The following is a 12,611-nucleotide window of genomic DNA, read 5'->3' on the forward strand; positions in this document are numbered from 1 at the left end:
CTGGACACGCTGAGATGGACCAATCTGACTGGAGGAGTGATGACTGGGATGCCACCTTGTCAGACACTTGTAACCTGGTAGATGCTCAATTCGATGATGCTGAGAAGATAATTTTAATTAACTCTTCTGAAACTATCTGCTTCTTCAGCGGACCCTTGCTTTAACCTCTTTTGTCTTTGATGTGCAAGATGGATGGTGTACCTTTCCTTCAAATGCTGGACTGGAAGATGTCGTCCTTGCTGATGCTAGACTGGAGAAGGTCGTCCTTGTTGATGTTGGACTGGAGGAGGCCGTCCTTGCCCTGGCCTGGTCTTCTTTCACCTGCAAGACAAACCATAAAATGATTAAGGACACATAATAAATTCATTTCAACATAGCATTTTCTACCTTAAATCATCAACAAGAAAATGTTAAAATGAAGCTTGCTCAATATTCTCCCCAGGGACAGGCCTTATAAGAATTTCGCCCTAGACCCTGTGGAAGGGTCAGGAGCGAAATTCACCTTTTAGGCCACAACTCTTCATTTTATTCACTTCAATTCATCTTGCAGGGCAAAGTAACATCATTTCAACCTCAACTACGCCTTAGGACTCCAAGTCTTGACTTGACACAGGGGGGAAATAAGTAGATGAAGAATTTCGCTCTGGACCCTTTGGAAGGGTCAAGAGCGAAATTCTAATTTCAGCTCAAAGTTTGCATTTGTAATGATCAAAAATCCTTCCAAGGCATTCCAGATAGCTTCTCTCACCCTAGTCTAGGCCTGACTTTATTCAAAATTTGGAGAAAAGGATGGTTTTAGTGTTTTTTCGCTCTGGACCCTTTGGAAGGGTCAGGAGTGAATTTCTCTCTATACTTGCCTTCCCTCACTCAACTCCATTTCTCTCACTTTCTATACTCGGAATCTCATCCTTGGATCCCTCTCCCAAGCTTGCAACATTTTGTTTGACCTCAAAATGACTAGAAAAAAGCATTTCGCTAGGAATCATGGCCAGGGACAGGACCTATAATGAATTTCGCCTTGGACCCTTTGGAAGGGTCAGGAGCGAATTTCTTCCTCTAGCCTAAAATCATCATTTTTGGGGACGACAACCCATTCAAGGGCAATCTCAAGGACCTCTACCATCTTTGTCTAGGCCTGGCTTGGCATAAATATGAAAGGAATAGATGGATTTTAGAATTTCCAACTGGACCCTTTGGAAGGGTCAGGAGCGAAATTCTTGTTTTAGGCTTATTCTTCCATCTTTCAACCTCAACCAACTTCAAAAGGGCAAGAACATCAATCCTCACACTCATGCAAGCTATAAAAACCCAAGTTTGACTTGATTTTGCTAGGAAAATAAGGGATCTTAGGAATTTCGCTCTGGACCCTTTGGAAGGGTTAGGAGCGAATTTCCTATTTTGAGCTTGTTTTGGCTACTCCATTACCTCAATCCAATATTCAAAGGCAAGAACACATCAAAGTCCATCTAACCATGCCATAAAACTCAAGAATTTGACCATCTCCAAGAAGAAAATATGAGTTTCCAAGAATTTCGCTCTGGACCCTTTGGAAGGGTCAGGAGCAAAAATCTTGTTTTGAGCTTGTTCCTCCATTATTTCAACTTGAATCCACCTCACAAGGCAAGAAAACACTTCTCCCCTCTCATCCAACCCAAGTTTGACTTGATTTCGCAAGGGAAAAAAGGTGATTTTAGGAATTTCGCTCTGGACCCTTTGGAAGGGTCAGGAGCGAAATTCCTGATTTGGCTCAAAATTTGCATTCTTGGTGATCAAGAGTCCTTCTAAGGCAATCCAAATGACTTCTCTCACCCTTGTCCAGGTTTGACTTTACTCAAATTTTGGAAGAAAAGATGGTTTTTAGGATTTTCGCTCTAGACCCTTTGGAAGGGTCAGGAGCGAAAATCACTTTTTAGGACAAATTCTACCATTCAACTCACCTCCAAGGTCAAGGAAACTTTGCTTCATCCTTCCCTAAGCCATAAAAACCAAAAGCTTGACTTGATTTGCAAGGAAGATAAGTGATTTTAGGAATTTTGCTCTGGACCCTTTGGAAGGGTTAGGAGCGAAATTCACTTTTTGGCTCAATTCCTTCAAATTTGATAATCATTGATAAGTCAAAGTCATTCCTAAGGACCTCTCCCATCAAAACTCACCTTAGTCAGCACTAGGCTAGGCACAAAATTGGGAAAAAAGGTGGTTTAGAGAAAATTCGCTCTGGACCCTTTGGAAGGGTCAGGAGCGAATTTCTTAATTTAGGCTAAAAATCATCATTCTTTCAACCTGAAACTTCATTGCAAGGTAAAATCTCATCTCTCTTCACCCTAGGAACAAGGTTTTAAGCCTAAGAAAGGTCAAAAAAGTAGGCTTGTAAGGAATTTTGCCCCACCCTTTGGAAGGGTCAGGAGCGAAATGTCCTTTCTTGGCTAAAACCCTCATTCCTCAATGCTATCAAACACTCTCAAAGGCAAGATCATGTCCATTTCCCCTTTCAACATGCTTTGGACATCACAATTTGGTCAAATAGGGAAGGAAATGAGGTCTAGGAGGATTTTTCGCTCTGGACCCTTTGGAAGGGTCAGGAGCGAAAATCATGATTTGGGCTTGATTCTTCATTTCTCCAACTCAAAATCACCTCAAGAGGTAACTAAACATCATTCTTCACCCAAGGGATAAGGTCTTAAGCCCAAACAAGGTCAAAAGAATAGGCTTGCAAGGAATTTCGCTCTCGACCCTTTGGAAGGGTCAGAAGCGAAATTCACCTTCTTGGCTAGAATCCTTCATTTTTTCAAGGCTTTCAAACATTTCCAAAGTCCAAACATGTCCACACTTCCCTTCAAGATGCCTTGCAACTCAAAATTTGGTCAAACTAGGGAGGAAATGAGCCTTAGGAGGATTTTCGCTCTGGACCCTTTGGAAGGGTCAGGAGCGAAAATCTTGATTTGGGCTTGATTGTTCATTTTTCAAACTTCAGTTTTCTCCTGGAGGCAAATATAGATCGTTTTCCACTTGAGGAACCAAGTTTCAAGCCTATTCAAGGTAGCAAATGAGGTTTATAGTGAATTTCGCTCTGGACCCTTTGGAAGAGTCAGGAGCGAAATTCTCTTTTGGGCTAAAATCTTGATTCATTTTCACATTTCCTCATTCAAACAAGCGTTTTTACCTTCATTCAAGCCTAGGAATGCGTTAGTTCTAGGTCTTGGTCAAAGTAGAATGTCTTATGGAGAATTTCGCTCTGGGCCCTTTGGAAGGGTCAGGAGCGAAATTCGCTTTGGACCCTTTGGAAGGGTCAGGAGCGAAATTTGACATTTTGGTCTCTCCGTCAGGATCATTTTATGGAATATAACATTTAAGTATAAGTTTCTTATACTTTAAGTTATATTCCATATATACTGTCAGAATGTTTGAGAGTGGTTTCGGACCTCCAGGAGTTATATTGCAAAATCTAGTTTTTGGAGGATTCTTCAGTTTTCCATACTTAATCAAATTTCAGGATCAGGACATTCCAGATAGCCAAATTTTAGGATCAGGACATTTCAGACTTAGCCAAATTTCAGGGCATTTGAAGATCAGGATGACATTCCAGACTTCATCACTCACCAACTTGACCTAGCTCAAGCAGAGCCTGCTATCCAGGTGATCCCCCTGGCGACACTCGAAAAACAAAGGCTAACAGACAAAACTAGAAAACCTAGGAAAACAAACCCCAGAAAGCAAAAAAAAGCAGGGGTCCCCATTTGCAATGGGGCGATGTGTGAATACGTCACAACAGGACTTTACATAAAGATTAACGATGGGGCCCCAATGAGGAGACCTGACTCCTCATGAAGGACCACTCCAAAAGGTGCACACCTTGAGGGGCATGATTGGATACAAAATCACGATGAGAAAAAAAACAGAAAGGAAATAGGAGAGAACAAAAAGGCACTCGATCAAGCAATGGATTTGCAATTCACAATTAATTAAACTACACAGCAGACTTATATGCTGTTCAAGTATTTGGTATAATGCATAATATGGTATTCTGATGTGGCTGATATGTTATCTTGTCTTCCACTTGATAGGAAGCAGGAATGTTGTGTAGATAACATATTGCTACTAATAGAAATTTATATGTTGCTATTCTTGCCATTATGATGTCTATGCATAGTATAGTATATATGTGAGATTTCTTATACTTGAAACAACGAGCTATCCCATTATGGAGGGGCGAATGTATTTATGAGGGATACAAGTAGCACATCATCCATTCAAGTAGAGCAACCCCAAGTGGGGATGGGAGGCCGAATGGCAAGTTTCATTCCATGCTCTTGGGCTTGATGGATAGGCTCGAGGCGCCTTGTATTATCTCCCAAGGGGCTCCATAATGTGGACGGATTGTTAGGGAAAGTATTATTGAATCCCACACGCACATTATGTAATTTGCAATGATGATTAAAAATATATTCCTAACCCTAGTAAGAAAGATCTATTTTATATCTAAAATGACTAAGGGGTCTCAATTAGGATCTAATTGGTAAATGATATCTCTATTTTATTTCTTACTTTATATGGGATTGAGATTTTAAGGCAAAAACTAGGGCATTTACAAAAGGGGACATTGCATGGAAAGACATGGCTTGACATTTCCAACCATACTTTATGTAATAGATATGATAGGCGTCTGGGTCTTTTCACTTACTACATATGAAATGTATAAGAATCTGAAAAGGGTGCAAATGGAATTGCAAGAAAATAGAGGAGGTTAAACTAAAAACAAAGGAAAAAACACAAAATCTTAATTCCATTCATTTCAAATACTATACAATTATATCATTTCTTTTAAATTATTATTTCCCTAAAACACTAAATCAAATACAATACAATAATATCATTTATGAATTGTGTTATACTATGTTATCAAGTCCCTCAAGAACCTCCCCTCCCCTCATACCAGTATGGGTCCAATCCAAGTTTGGAGCCAATTCTCCCTATGGATCCCCCAAGGTACTACTCGGGCACCCCAAATTCCGTCCTAGGCAAACCCAAGGGTGCCCCTAGGTGAACCTAGGCCAAACCCAACCAAGCCCAAGGGGACCTACAATGCCTAGGCACAAAATTGTATGGACTCTTTTTTGACATATTTTTAAACAAAACAAATCCCCCAAAAGCACAAATTCATCCTACAATGAATGGATGTCACTTGTTTTTTTCAATTCACAAACACAAAAGACCAAAAAAACACTTTTAGCCTCTAAGCTGTCATTGTTGGGTTTTCAAGGTTGCTTCATTTTTCTTTGAAGGTGAGGGCTACAGGAGAGTTAAACCTACATCAACAGGGGAGAATTAGCTACACAAAGAATATTTAACCATCAAAGGTGAGTGAACGTTTCAATTTTTGGAATTTTGAACATTTTTACACGATTTTTCAATATTTTTCATGTTTTTTTTAGTTTTGAATGTTTTGGGAATTTTTATGCATAATGAGGGGTTATGATGCTGATTTTATTTTATTTTTAAGTTGTAGGGTTGTAAGTTTGTAATTTTTTTTTGTTTTATGTTCATACAAAATGGCTAGTAGCTCTAGTTCAATTGCCCCCAATGTAGAAAAATTCATTTAAATTTGATGCAACATCAACTCTTTGGCAACATACAACAATGATTGAACAACTTCCTAGTGGCGAAAGTTATCGTTGGCATTGTAGCCAATGTGGAACTAAGTATAAGAGCTCATTTCCCTACTTGGAAATAAAAGCTTGTCCTAGGCCAAATAAAAAAGAGTTGCCAAAGCAACATATAATGGGGTATATTAAAGAACAAGAGGATGTCGACATAGTAAGTAATAGATCAAAGGAAAAAGCACATCCTCTTGCCAAGAAAAGCTTGCAAAAACCTATTAGTGGCTTGTCACAACCATGTAATGTCCCCTTTTATAAATGCCCTAGTGTTTGCCCTAGTGATATCATTTACCTAGTTGAGATCCTGCAAACATTTTAGGTGATCATTGAAACATAATCCATAAAATAGATCTTCCCTATTCGAAACATTAAAATCAAAAGCATAGATCTTTCCTACTAGGGTTAGGAACATTAACCTGATCATAAGATATATCTGATTTATTAATGAAATTCAACCATAGGGCAGTTAGGATAAGGAGGCATGTTAGGGTGCTTGAACGATCTTCTACCTTAGGCCCAAGAACGGATATACCATCCCTATTAGCCTCATGTGGCCCTTTGCCATCCATATGAGGGATTGTACCTAGTGAGAATCCTATAGTCGTTCCCCTCTTCTTGCCACCTTTATTCTCCTCCCTATGATTGGGGTTCCTTAAACCAATTATCAACCATCGTAGAGGTTTGGGGGGAACTAAAATAGGGTGTCTGAAACATCCTTCCCTTATAAGCCCAAGGGCGGGCCACTCCTTGCACCCCCTTGGCCTCATGGGACTACCAATCACCACCGTGAGGTGGCGTGCTTAGAAGAGGACCTCATAACTGTTTCCCCTCCTTGTATTCCCTTACTATCCCTATCATGGTTGATTGCAGCATTTAAACAGACATATAAAGAATTACACATCATTGTCTATATTCTATATATAAGAGATCATATCATTAAATCAAATCATTAGATTGCATACACATTGTTCGTATGTGAGCAATTATACATAAGGTTCATCATTCGGCCTGCCACAAGAAATATTACTTCATACCAAATCACACTTGTAATACTAAATCTCTGTATGCCTGAATCTTACCATCTTATATCAGGTCTGCTCCTGTTCGATTGATATGGAGAAATGGTAAGGCCACTTGCTGTCCTTCGCTAGAAGATATCAGGTTTGTCAAGACACCTTCTCTTCTTGGAACATATACTAGGCTTCTTGTTGGATGTCTAATAATTTCACTTTGATCAAACGCATAAGTATGTTTGACGATTTTTGCATTCTAATGGTAAAGATGAGAAAAAGGCACGCAATTAATTGGTGGATATGTACTAGGCCAGGGGCTGCACAAAGCTCTAGTCTCGAAGACCTAAAATCCCAAGAGATAGCACTTGCAATGAAATGAATTATAAAATCTAGGTCAGGAAACATGTCATGGAAGATTTTAGTAAGAAATCATATTACTGGAGCTACTTTGAGAAAGGAGAAATCAATGAACAAGAATGAAAAAAATTGATATCATGTTTCTAGACTAAGTTACCAGTTTGGGTTCAAGTTCAGGTTTGGATTCAGGTTCGGGTTCAAAAGTTCGGTTCATGGGTTTGATCAAAAAAAATTCGGGGGTTGGGTGTTTTGAGTGCATCGATACAAAAGCATATAAAAATCAGAAATATATACATTTTTACAGCAGTAATTAAGTTCAAAATACACCACCATATTAATAGTCAAATACTAGTCAAACTCGAATGTCATGATATATATTAAACTTGAAGTTAAAAAATAATTATGTCCAGTGTCAACAATCAGCTATCGTTGATCAAATGTCATATGGGATGGGTCATCAAAAATATCATCATCACCATCCATATTAGATGACTATCTTCCTGTGGCTCATTTGAATAGAGTTTACTTGACATGACAATCATTTGTGGTTATGAGCTCTATAGACTACCATCTTAGACTGCGAATGACATTTCATAGATAACAACTTGATGACTATCAAATCTGTGGCTCTTCATAGAACATTGTGATACATAGGATACTCTTCATAGAACACTATGATCTCTCTTTCGATACCACTGTCATTTGAAGTTTACTATCACACTCATGATGGCTTCCCTATACACTAACTTTGTTTGGTGTTCTATCACAAGGTCTTTACCCATATCAAGACTGCTTCTTTTGAGTTTATAGGACCTTGAAGTGTGTCAAGAATTTGGATAAGGCTTTAGGTATCCTTAAAGTAATGAACTGGCCATAAGGTTTTACTTTAACATGGTTTTTACCCTTGCTCACTATTATATATAGATCTTTGCCCCTACACACTTGATAGAGTGCTGAAGACAGTCATTTGATACTCTTGAAGACACAATCCACTATCCTTAACAATGATAAACATGATTCATGCATTGTTATAAATTTGATACCATTAGAGATTTAGAATTGAATATGCAAGGGTTTATGCTTTATATTAGACCTTCCATTTTCTTTCTAGCATAGCAACCCTGTTAGGACGAAGGTTCAGATGTTAGCCTTTCTAATCTTTATATGATAGGATTGCCATTGTGACCCTATTATTCGTTCGATATAACAGTAATTCTTGTGTTCTTTGATGTCAAAGAAAAAAAAGGTAATCAGAAAAAGAATATATTTATTCAGGCAGCAACTTGGGACGATTTCCAATAAAATACCAAAAAACTCATTGATCACCTTGCTGGAGGTGCAGTTGCCCCACTGGTTTTCAGAATATGAAACGATTAAGGCATCAGAAAGTTTATGATGTGTACAATATAAATAAAGGATGTTCCATCGTAGGCAAAGTTTAAGCCCCGGAAACCACTTTGAAAGGCCAGAAGTTTGCAAACATAATAACCTAGACGAATTTCTCGACAAACCGAAATTTTGTGCTTTCATGACCTTCATGAAGCAATAGATTATTCTCTCGCGTTCCTTGGGAAGCGTTTGTCACAAAGATTTTCGGATTCTTGGGCAATTTATTTCAATTTGCATTTTTCAACTTTCAATGTCCAACTAAATATAGTTAAAGGATTTGTCTTCCATGTGTAAAAAGCCAGAATGTTGTAGTTTCACATATCTTCTCGTTGCAGTATCAACTTTGTTCCTTGAGTTTTTTTTGTTTTTTTTTTATTTCTTGCTTTCAAGGCACAATATTGTTTTTCAATTTATTGCACTGTGTACCGATCAAGAGCATAAATGACAAAACCAGTTAACTGAAAAGATTATGGACACCTATCCCAGACTATGTTGGTAAGAGAGAGTCGCCAATCAAATCCAGCCCATTGATGGTTATCAATATTAACCGGAACCTTAACAGTGAAAAATGGGGGGTACAGATAATTGATTATACGAAAAAACTATCTAAGGGCAATAAAAACAAAAAGAAACAATCATACCGATCCACAATCCGCTGAACTAAATACACATCTCAAAGCTTCTTATATGTTCTAAACTTTTTTTTCCCATTCTTCGTTCCCTTAAGAAACATACCCACAAAACTTATAAATATTATGAAGATGTAATCAAGCACAATAAGATCAAAATTACAGAAAGTTGGTTGACCTACTTTAAAATCCGCAAAAGGGACAACATAAAATTTACAGGAGAACCGTATATAATATATCATACAAACATACATCCATACCTCTGTTTAATGGAGATGCAGATTCAGTTGCATCGGGCATTTCAACTTCTTTGTTCTTGTTATTCTTCATGGCCCTCACCTATCCATATACAACGTTTTATTTTGTTTGAGTGTTGGGAAGCTTGTATGAGTGCCAATTGTAAACGTAAAGAAAGGTATTTGTATGGAGAACGCCCTGCCATCATTGGACAGTAGACATTTAAAAAAAAAGACAGCTTTTCCCGTTTGTAGGGAGTCAGGTTGACTGTAAATTTTAGAAAGGAGATCTCATCGAAGGAGGTGGTCGCTCCTTGTGGATATGTCACGTCCATTATTAATTTCCCTCGATATTGTAAATTCCAAACTTTATATTTAATAACCCGTGAATATCTTTATTGAAAATGGGTTTTCGGGTCTGTATTAATTAATATTAAAAACGTGTGCCACTGCAATTATTTATTACCAAATGAAACGAAATGGAAGGAAATATTTTATTACATTTGTAAGACCAAAAGTGTTTTAAATTAACATGTTCATTGGATAAACATTTACAAAAAGAAATTGATATTGGATAATTACTAGCTTACATATATTTGATTTTAATCACATATATATATAATACACGGAGAGATATATTTATCGAGGTGCCTATGTCGCGGCAACATGAAAAAGAATAAAAAAATTCAAAATAGAACTATATAATATTTTATTATTAATGTTTCTTGCAATAATATGTAATATTATTATTGCAATTATTAATTATTATTTTCTATTTGTTTGTACTTAAATAAATTATATTATAATATTATTATATTATTATGTAGAGATATATGAAATTTTAAATATCTATTTAGACTATTTTATATAATATATTTGTGTTGCAAGATCAAAGCAAATACTAAAATCTAAAAATAATATAAAAATTTATTTAATGATAATATAAAACTTTATTTAATCGCGAGTATCATGGTTATGGTTAGCATTAGGGTTAAGGTTAGTATTATGGTTAGGCTTAAGGTTTACATCATGGTTCAGGTTAGATTTATGATTAGGGTTAGGGTTATGATAATGGTTAGGGTTAGCATCAACGTTAGGGTTTGGTTTTGGTTTAGGATTATGGTTAGCTTTAAGGTTTAGGATTACAATTAGGATTATGGTTAGGGTTAGGGTTATGGTTGCAGTTTAATATTAGGGTTAAATTTATGGTTAAGGTTACAGTTTAGTGTCAGGTTTACAATTATAACTAGGGGTATGGTTAGGATTACGATTTGGTTTATGGTTATGTTTTGGATTAGGGTTAAGGTTCGCATTATGGTCAGGGTTAAGTTTTATATTATGGTTAGGGTTATGGTTAGGGTTTGGGAATAGGGTTAGGAATATGATAATAGTTAGGGTCTATATCATGGTTAAGGTTCGCATCAAGTTTTGGTTTTGGTATAGGATCATGGTTAGGGTTAAGGTTAGGGTTAGGGTTAGAATTATAATTAGGATTAGGGTTAGAGTTAGGGTTAAGATTGCAATGGAAGATAGTATGTGATGATAGCTATAAGAGTTAGGGTTTGGGTCAGGGTTAGGGTTGTTAGGGTTAGGGTCTAGATTAGAGGGAGTTATAGTATTATCGATAAAATAATAGTTATAACTGGTTTTAGTTAACAATTAGAGTTATTATTGTAGGATAATGCTTTGGGTAAGGGTTCAAGTTCAATTAGAATTAGTTATTTAATAAATATTTTTATTAAAATAAATTATACTATAATATTATATATTACATGGAGATATATGAAATTTTATATATCTATTTAGACTATTTTTAATAATATATATATTTGATGCAAGATCAAAGCAAATACTTAACTCTAAGATATATTAAACTTTATTTAACAACAAGTATTATGGTTATGGTTAGGATTAGGGTTAAGGTTAGTGTTATAGTCAGGGATAAGGTTTACATCATGGTTTGGGTTTGGGTTTATATCATGTTTAGGGTTAGGGTTTTGGTTACGATTTAATATAATGGTTAAATTTATGGTTAGGGTCAGGGTTCACTGTCAAGGTTACAATTATGTAACTTAGGGTTTACATCAAAGGTAGGGTTAAGGTAAGCATAATTACAGTTAGGGTTAGGGTTGGAATTATAACTAGGGGTATGGTTAGGATTAGGATTTGGTTTATGGTTATGTTTTGGATTAGAGTTAATGTTAGCATTATGGTCAGGGTTAAGGCTTATATCATGGTTAGGGCTATGATTAGGCTTAGGGTTTGCTTTTGGTTTAGGATTGTGGTTAGGGTTAGGGTTTAGTGTTAACCTTAAGTTTATGGTAAGGGTATAGTGTTAGGGTTACAATTACGTTTAGGGTTTATATCAAAGTTAGGGTTAGAATTAAGGTTATGGTTCAATTACATTAAAGTTAGGGTTAAATTAGTATTAAAGATCAATTAGGATTAGGGTTTGGGATAGATTAAGGTTGGGAATAGATTAGGATTAAGGTTCAATTTGAGTTAGGGCTAAGTTTAGGGTGGGATTATTGTTAGGGTTAGGGTTTATGATTATGGTTAGGTTAGCATTATGATTAGGGTTCGGGTAAGGATTATGATTAGGGTTATTATTTGCGGTTATGGTTAGGTTTATTGTTTACATGGCGGTTGGAGTTAAGGTTAGGTTTAGGATTATGGTTAAGGTCATAGTTAGTATTATGGATAGGGTTAGGATTTACATCATAGTTAGGGTTAGGCTTAAGGTTGGGGTTATGATTAACGTCATGGTTTAGGGTTATGATTTACATCATGCTTAGGGTTAGGGTGAGGATTATGGTTGGGATTAGGGTTTAAGATTAAGGTTAGGGTTAGGGATATGGTTTGGGTTAGAGTTTAAGGTTATGATTAGGATTATGGATAGGATTTACTCTTAGGATTAGGGATAAGTTTTGAGTTAAGGTTAGGGTTAGGATTAGGATTAGGTTTCAGGTTAGGGCTAAGGATTATTGTTAGGGTTAGGGTTAGGTTAGGGTTAGGGCTAAGGATTATTGTTTAATTCTCTACGGTTATGGTGAAGTTTAGGGTTATGTTATGTTTGGTTTTAATTATAGTAAGATTAGGTTTAGGGTTAATGTTAAGCTAAAATTAGGGTTAGGGTTAAGATTGGAGGTAGGGTTTAATTCTAGGTTTTAATTATGGTTAGATTTGAGTTTGATTACATGATTAGGGTTTGATTATGGTTATAGTTAGGTTTTGGTTATGATTAGGGTTAGGGTTCGATTATAGTTACGATTAGCGTTTAATTATGATTAGGGTTAGGGTTTGATTATGATTAGGGTTTGGTACAATTATGGT

General features: G+C 36.4%; 1 protein-coding gene across 4 annotated transcripts in view; it reads right to left on the reverse strand.

Moving 5' to 3' along the window:
- The window catches only part of LOC131066473 (ankyrin repeat domain-containing protein 2A), a 104,920-nt gene extending 95,335 nt beyond the window's left edge, over positions 1 to 9,585 (reverse strand). For 2 of the 4 annotated variants that reach the window (XM_058001238.2, XM_058001235.2), the window contains exon 1: positions 9,303 to 9,584. Coding sequence is in view for 2 of the 4 variants with exons in the window: in XM_058001235.2 (XP_057857218.1) it covers positions 9,303 to 9,372 (70 nt within the window). In the remaining 2 variants the exon portion in view is untranslated. Of the gene's footprint in view, positions 1 to 9,054; positions 9,135 to 9,302 lie in introns of all 4 variants that reach the window. The other 2 variants (XM_058001237.2, XM_058001236.2) reach the window with 2 other exon arrangements.
- Between the last annotated feature and the right edge of the window lie 3,026 nt (positions 9,586 to 12,611).

Source organism: Cryptomeria japonica, chromosome 11 (genome assembly GCF_030272615.1).
Source record: "Cryptomeria japonica chromosome 11, Sugi_1.0, whole genome shotgun sequence".
NCBI lineage: Eukaryota > Viridiplantae > Streptophyta > Pinopsida > Cupressales > Cupressaceae > Cryptomeria > Cryptomeria japonica.